General features: G+C 52.5%; 1 protein-coding gene across 1 annotated transcript; it reads left to right on the top strand.

The window, feature by feature from the left end:
* The first annotated feature begins 873 nt into the window (after nucleotides 1-873).
* Nucleotides 874-3,998, top strand: LOC118702571 (phosphofurin acidic cluster sorting protein 2-like). Its single transcript, XM_036408620.2, is given in 4 exon segments — nucleotides 874-1,953; nucleotides 2,524-2,963; nucleotides 2,965-3,046; nucleotides 3,048-3,998. Coding segments are annotated over 4 exon segments (2,514 nt in total). The 5' UTR covers nucleotides 874-912.
* Nucleotides 3,999-8,346: the final 4,348 nt, after the last annotated feature.

Genomic DNA, 8,346 nt, shown 5'->3' on the forward strand with positions numbered 1-8,346 from the left:
GGGCACTGGAGGGCTCAATGGACCATTTGTTAGGTCTGAGCACTGCGTCTGGGCCTGCTGGGTGGCCCTGATGAGCTTCTTTGGAGTCTTGCCACAGGAAGCCAAGTAAATACCAATGTAAGCAGCATTCATTGTGCTGAGTTTTTGTGAGTTTATTGGAGCCCAATTGTCAAGAATTGCCTGAAAACAAAATCTCAATGTATTGAGGTAGTGTCCAGAGAATGGCAGTATTGCATCTTATTTTATACATTATAATTAAAAGTGGAGATGTATGTGGGTTACATGGAACCCATTGCTTAGGGAGGCAGGAGAGAGCAAAGCAGGGAAATCTCTGAGATTAGATAAAAAGTAAAACTATAGACAAATGCCTCTCTTATACAGGTGCCCACAGGCTAGTTAGCAGTCAGCAATGAACTCAATAGCAATGAGCAGATCTGTGGTCTCTGCAGAGCACAGAGCAGTGCCTGCACTTGGAGGTGTCCAGAAAAAGGAAAATTCCTTGGACATTACAAAGGTGTGTTATTATAGATGCCAAAAGAAAATAGACAGGCTCAATGAAGGTAAAGATTGACTTTTGTCAGGGAAGACACTGGCCTAGCACATGACCACACACCACAAACTGCTTTGAGATAACAAGTTCTAATTTCAGGCCAACTTTGTGGTTAATTTAGTTTCTGAGTTTGAAAGGCCACCATGCAGGCCTTACCTGTGCTAGTCACAGTCAAGCATGTGGCCATTTTTCATCCACTCTCTCCATCACTGTGTTCCACCTCTTGCCACCAATCATGTCCCTCCTCTGTCCCACCACAGGGGGAGAAAGCATCAGGTCCCTGTATGCTGCAAGCAGCTGCAGCTTCCTCATCACCTGTGGGCCTGGCCCACTCGCCCACCGTGCTCAACACCCCAGTGCCCATGAACCTCTTCTCTACCTGGGAGGTGGACTGCTCCAGCCCCAGCTGCGTGCTCAGGCTGTGCAGCCTGACATTAAAGAAGCTGGTGATCTTGAAGGAGCTGGAGAAGGAGCCCATCGCCATGGTGATAGCAGTGCAGATGCAGGGCTCCAAGGGCATTTTGAGATCCCATGAAATTGTGCTGCCCACTAGTGGACAAGTGGAGACCGACCTGGCGCTGACCTTCTCCCTGCAGTACCCACACTTCCTCAAGGGAGAAGGCAACAAGCTGCAGATCATGCTGCAGCAGAGGAAGTGCAATAACAACCAGATCATCCTGGGCTACAAGACACTGGCCACAGGTGCCATCCACATGGCTGAGGTGATGCAGCGACCCCCCAAGGGTGGCCAGGTGCTGAGCCTCAGCAGCAGCATCCAGGAGTCCTCCATCAGGGTGGCTGAGATCTGGATTTCCTTCCTGTCCAGTCAGCCCATCAACTACAAGGACGACACCATGCAGGCCAGCCCCACGGACAAGCCCACAAATAACTACACCGAGGGGAAATCTGAAAGCTTCTCTGAGCTGGAGGCCAGCTCCAATGTGACACCCAGGCAGGACCTGGAAGAAGATGACTTTGACCTGAGTCAGCCCAAGAAGCAGCAGCCATGCATGCAACGAAACTTGAAGCAGAAAGTCATGGTGCTGCTTCCCAGGTCCAACATGACAGAAGAGGTCCTAGACTCAGATCAGGACCCTACAGAGCATGTCCGTGAGGTGGAAGAGAACCTGGACCTTCTGTATCACAATCTTGATAATCCCAGCAACAGTGACCCAGACATGGAGGATGATGGCATCATCCTTAGCAACACCAAGACCAAGACCAGACAATACTTTGAAGGCCTGGCACACTCTAGCTGTCAGATGGAGACAAGGAGTATACACAGTGCCCAGAGGCAGAAGGAGCCTCCTCGGCTGGCCAACATGCCCGTGAAGGCCCAGGGCCCGGGCCGCAAGCTGTTCAATGGCAGTGTCTCTGACTTGATGGCCTACAGCACCCCTGCCATCGAGGTGGACAAGACCTGTGTCTTCTCCATATCGAGCCAGCCTGTCAACCACCTGGACAGAGCCATGCCGGCCAGCACCAAGGCAGATAACTTCTCTGAAGGAGACTCTGAGATTGTCTTCTCTGAGCTGGAGGTCAGCTACAATGCTGCTCACAGGCATGACCTAGACAAGAAGCCAATAAGAAGAAGGAGGCCCATGACCAGGCAACAGGACTATCAACAGAAAGTCGCAGCCTGGCTGCACAGGTACCAAATAATGGAGGAAGTCCTGGACTCAAAGCAGGAGCCTGAGGTGCAATTCCCCGATGTGGACAAGGAAGTGGCTGATCTGTTTTACAGGCTGGTGAACCCCAGTGAGAGCAGCTCAGATAAGGAGGATGATGACCGTCTCCTAACCCCTCCCATGCCTGAGCTCCTGACATACTCTGAAAGCCTATCAAGTGGCAGAGATATGGAGAAGGACGATGGAGTCCTATGCACCCCCAAGCCAAGGCCCAAACTCAGGTCATACTGTGAAAGCCTGTCAAGCAACAGCGGCTCTGACTGGGTGGCCCACAGCATGCTCAACCCTGGGGAGCAGCCAGCACAGCCTGAGGACAGCCTGGAGGCAGAGACCTCTGCCCAGGATAAGCTCACTAAGAAGCTGCCACCCAGCAGGCGCACCACCAAGACTGAGTCTCTGGTCCTCCCCTCCAGCAGCTCCAAGGGAAAGCAGCCTGCCTGCCAGGGCGGGAGCAGGTCCCTGAATGAGTCGTCCAACAGCCTGATCGAGGAGAGCTGCCCAGTGCCACAGAGCAACCTGCAGATCATCAGGAAGACTGTGTGCGATCAACTGAACAACATCGTCATCTCCAATGACTGTCTGCCCAGGAACATCATCCTCATCAGCACCTCTGACAGGCAGGGGCAGTTCCTGTCGGATGTCCTGCAGCAGCACACGCTGCGCATCGTACGCACCTGCTCCATGGTGGATGTCCAGGAGGCCTTCAGCTTCATCATCTCCTGGATAGAGATACTGCGACTGCAATACTGAGACCCCAATGCCAGTGAAGATTGCAGTGGTGGGGGCTCAGCACTACTTCAGCACAGTGCATGCTAGTCTTTGTGGAGCAGCTGTCCCACAAGAACCCTGACTGACTGGGCTACATGCGCTTCCTGGTCATCCCACTGGGTTCCCACCCTGTGGCCAGCTACTTGGGCTCTGTTGATTACCGGTACAACAACCTCTTCCAGGACCTGGCCTGGCAGGACATGTTCAACAATCTGGAGGCCCAGAGTTCTGTGCAGAACATTGTGTCGAGAATCACAGAGTACATCAGAGGGGCCAACTGTGTCCACCAGCTGCCCATTGCAGAGGCCATGCTCATCTCTAAGCCGAAGAGCCCAGGGAAGTTGTCCTCACAGAAGTTCATTCCCTTTGTGGGGGCAGTGAAAGTTGAAAAAGTGGAACCAATTTCAGCCACATCAGGAGACACAGATGATGCGGTTCCCTCATGCTCCTACATGCTTAGGTCCCCCGCCAGGGAGGCCTCACACAACCCAACCTTCTCCTCATCAGTGAGTGGAGGCCTACCTTCCTCCATCCAGGGTGTCAGTGTTGAGCTGATGGAGCTAAAGGTGGATTATTGGTTGGCAGCCCAGCCCACAAATAGGAAGAGAAATGGGAAGAAGGAAGACCTGCCTACTACCAAAAACACACTCCAGTGCACCTTCCGGTCTCTGCAGGTCAGCAGGCTGCCCAGCAGTGGGGAGGATGCAGGCACACCTACAATGTCCATGACTGTGATCACCAAGGAGAAGAAAAACAAGGTGATGTCTTTGCCCAAGAAAGACAAGGGCAAGGCCTTGGAGTCCAAAAGCCAGTGCATCCAGGGCATTGGCCGCTTGCTCTGCTCAGCTAAGAACCAGGAGAACAGGCAGCGGGTCCTCATTGATGGCGTGGAGTGGAACGACGTGAAGTTCTTCCAGCTGGCAGCCCAGTGGTCCTCCCACGTCAAGCACTTCCCCATCGGCATCTTCGGACACTCCAATTCCACCTTCTAGCCCTGCCCCTCTCCCTGCCCTTCACTCTGCCTGGGCCAAGCCCAGAAGGGCCAGCTGCTTTTCTGTTAACAGTTCAGTTTACTACAGACACAGACCCTGAAAACACAGAGAAACTGTTTTAAGTTAGAATGTGCTCACAGCCTGGAACCTAAGGGGGTTGCCCCCACTGGGACCCCCAAATGCTCTGATTAATAACAAGAACATTCCAGCAAGTGGGAAGTCAGGTGGTGGAGGTCACTGTTGAACTGGAGCATCATGGAAGGTGTGTTTTAGCCTCAGGATCCCCAACACTTTCAGGGTTCTGGTCTTGGAGACCTGTCCTTCCTGGAGACCAGGGCTCTGCTTAACCCTGGGAGCTGGCTCCAGCCTGTGCCCAGACTCAGAGCTGGGTTGCCAGATGCACATGGCTGGCCTCCCACTGGGGCATCCGGAGCACAACATGGAGGCCGGCCAGCCCAGCCTTGGACCCCAGCTGCCAACCAGCCAAGTGGCCCAAGCACCATCTTCTTATGGTTCCCAATGAACTCCTGCCTCTCGGAGCAAAATAACAAAAAAGAGCTGCATGGTGCAGACCCACAGACACACGGGCTGGACAAACCAGTGCCCTCCTTCCTGGGCAGGCACCCACCTTCAGTGATCACAGAACATTAGATGCCACACAACAGGTGTTGGACCAGCCATTGACAAGGTGAGCAACCTGCCTCTCCACAGCACGGTGGTCATTTGGCCACTTGCTGGCTGTGACCACTCAGATTGCTGCATCCCTCTGAGTGTATGTTTCTAAGAACATGAGGTGAGTCAAGGAGCATCCTCATAGGGTTTTTGTAGGAACCCTGTAGGGTGTTTCCCTAAAGCTTTCTCTGGGTGCCTGGACAGTGGATAGGCCTGCAGCAGGGGCTGTGGCTGTGCTAGTTGGTCATTTTTCTTCCTCATTTGTGATTCTTCTTGGGGTCTCTTTCTTCATGTCATAAAGGGACTGGAGATTCTGTTATTGGTCTCTGTCCTGGGTGAAACCAGAATAGAAACCCCAGGGGTGAGCAGTGGGACCCAGGCTCTCCCAGCTATCTGTGGCTGGTTTGGTGCTCACTCATTCAGCAAATGTATCAGAATTCTGCCAGTTACAGCCACTTCTCTAGGCACTGACCATAATCCAGTGCACAGAGCAGAACCCATTCCTGCACTCCAGAGCTTTCTTCTAGTTGGGAGCAGTTCCGTCACACTAGGCTGCACAGCCTCTTAGTGTCCACAGGACAGCCGATGTGACGTACTCCTGGCCTCCTCTCCCTACGGCTGTGTCTTCCCATTGCCGTGAAGAGGAAGGTGAACCTCTGTTCCAGCAGAAAACGTGAGTCAGTTTTGGGTCAGAGCCAGGAGGGGGAGTATGAAGAGTGTGAATCCAAGATGCTGGCAGAAACCCGGATCCCACACATAGTGTGATTTCTGCAAGAGTGCAGAGGTCTGAGGGCTTCTCCTAGAAAAAAGGGAAGGCGTCAAAGAGAGCTGTGCATGTGGATATGGGTGGTGTGGGAGAGCAGTGGGAGCTCAGTGAGAAAGTCAGACCCTCAGAAAATTCATACCCTTCTGCTCTCAATCCCCACCCTGCCTGCACCCCTATCCTGGGATCCTGTTCACTAATTTCATAGAACCTTCTCAGTGACAGCTTGGCAAGTGTACCCTGCCCTGTGGGAGTTGAGTTTCAGTGGGAGGTGAAGAACCCCACAGGCAGCTAGTGAATTAGGCAGCATGTAAGTGCAGGAGCTAAAGTTTGAGGTGATAGCAAGGCCCTTGGAAGCCAGGGATGGAAACAGAGTTTGTTGCTGATTGGTCAGTTATTCCTGGAGCACCTACTGCGTGCCAGTGAGTGACATGAACAGGGAGGACACCAGCCTTCCCTGTCCTCATGGAGTTGACATTTATGTGGGAAGGTCATGGAAGGGGACAGGGACAGTGAGAGGGCATGTCAGGTTCCTTTGAAGAAGGGGACAGGTGGTTCCCTCATTGATCCAGAGGTATCAGTTAGGAGTGCTTTCTGCCAGCTCCTTCTGGGTGACCAGGCGTGTCTCTGCCAGAACTGCCAGACTGAAGGTGGACAAGGAGTAAGTCTGGCCTCTGGATGGGCAGAAGCAGGAGGCAAAGGACCTCTGGGAGGGCCATGTGGAAGGAATGGGCACACCTCAGATTCTGCTTCTCACCTCTCTCTCTCCCCAGGTCCATCCACTGCATCCTGGGCATCTGGCTGGACCAGTACCTCCACAATTTCCCAGCCTGATGATGCTGTTGGCCTCTGTAAAACCATCTGCCAAACCCAGGCCCAGTGCCTCCGTCATGTCGGGAGCACCTGAGCCCACTGAAGCCGAGACAGGAGGAGGAGGAGACCTCCGGGGGTGGTGTGGGTGAGTGTGCCTTTGGGAGGCACACAAAAGGCAGTGAGGGTGGTAACATGTGCTCCTCTTGGATCTACAGAACCAGCTCCAGAGCAACATCAGGAAAACCCTCCAGAGACAACGCCACCCTAACGACCTCTCCAGAGCCAGAGCCGGATCCAAGCCCAGCTTTCACTGAACTTCAAGAGACAGAAGAACCACCTGCAGCATTCCAGCAACTCACCCAACTCGTGCCATGGCAGAGAGGGCACCCCATCCCCATTAGATGAAATGTTAAAAGTTTATGTTCATGTTATATATGTGTATAATTTACTGTAATTTTTATATTTAGTAACATAGATTGTATTGTAGAGAACCTTTCATGAAATACTACTAAACATAACATTAATCTAGATTCTATAAAATTTAACCCTATTAACCCTCAGAGCTTTGAGCAAGTCTGTTTTTCTGGACCCTGACCCACGTAGGGAGAACTGTCCTCACCTTCTCCACCTGCCCTTCCTGGAGCCAGGATCTGGCTTCCCAGGGGATCTGGCTCCCTGCACCCTGTTCCCAGACTCAGAGCTGGGAGGCATCCAAGGGCAAGGGCTGGGCTCCTATGGGGCATCCTGAGCACAACATGGAGGCCAGTAGGCTTAGCCCTGGGCCTCCATGTTGACCCCAACACCATTCACTCGGGCTTCCAAATAAAATTGACCCTCAGAGAAGAAAAATAAAATAAAAAGACGTACAGTGCAGGCTGCCCAGGGACAATGACTGGACAAAATGATCACATACTTAGTGTCTTGCTTCCTGGGCAGCATCCGCACCTTGGTCCCCACCCACCCTCTGTGTTCATACAGAACATGTGCTACTAACCAACGTGGGTGGGACCAGCCATGTCCCAGATGTGCCCTGCCCCTCCCCAGCACAGTGGCCACTCAGCCACCTGCCTGCTGTGAGTCTTCAGGTCACTGCATCTCTCTGAGTGTTTTTTTCTCTGACCATGGGGAATACTGAGGCCCAGCTCATAGGGTTATTTAGGGGACTTGGGGGTGGGGGGTCCCCCGGAAAAAAGGCTCTCTGGGTGCTTAGATACTGGAGAGGTGGCTGGAGAGGCTGTGGTTGTCCTAATTAATCATTTTCTCTTCTTTTAAAGAAGCTCTACCTTATTTGTGATTCTCCTCAGGCCTGAGGCTAAGCTATTTTTTCTTGTGATAAGGACACTGGAGATTCCATTAGGATCCCTGTCCTGGGTGAAGCCAGATTAGAAGCCCCAGGGGTGAGCAGGGGGAATCCAGGGTCACCCAGCTATCTGAGATGGGGCCGGTTTGGGCTCATTCACTCAGCAAATGCCCTGCCCCCAGGACTGCACTCCATGCTTTCTTCTAGTCAGGAGTGATCCAGTCACACTAGGCTGCACAGGCAGGTAGCATCCACAGGACAGTCAATGTGAAGTATTGCTGCATTTTCTCATATTTTGAAGCAGAAAGTGGATCTCTGGACAGCAGAAAAAGTTAGTTGGCTTTGGATCAGAGCCCTAAGGGGAGTATAAGTACTGTGACATGGAGAAGGTCCCATGCCTTGTGGGATTTCTGCAAGAGGTCAGAGGTCTGAGGGTTTCCTTAGAAAAAAGGGAGTCAAAGATAGCTGTGCATGTGGATTTGGGTGGTGTGGGTGAGTTGAGAGGGATGTGGTTGGACACTTACAGAAGAGCTCCTAGAGGCTGGGTTTTTTGTTTTGTTTTGTTTTTTTTCAGGAGCACAGAGCCACTCAGGTCAGTGCCCATGGCCTGCAGTGTGAGGACTCCAGGGGTGGGGGCTTGAACTGGGACTTCAGTGATGGAGATGGGAGGTGCCCTGCCTTGGAAGGCTCACAAAAGGCAGTCATAATATAACATGTTCTCTTCCTGGATCTCCAGAAGCAACTCCAGAGCAAGATAAAGATACACCTGAAGAGTAAATGCCAACTATGTGCCCTCTCTA

The sequence above is a fragment of the Pipistrellus kuhlii genome, unplaced genomic scaffold, assembly GCF_014108245.1.
Source record: "Pipistrellus kuhlii isolate mPipKuh1 unplaced genomic scaffold, mPipKuh1.p scaffold_m20_p_39, whole genome shotgun sequence".
In the NCBI taxonomy this organism is placed as follows: Eukaryota; Metazoa; Chordata; class Mammalia; order Chiroptera; family Vespertilionidae; genus Pipistrellus; species Pipistrellus kuhlii.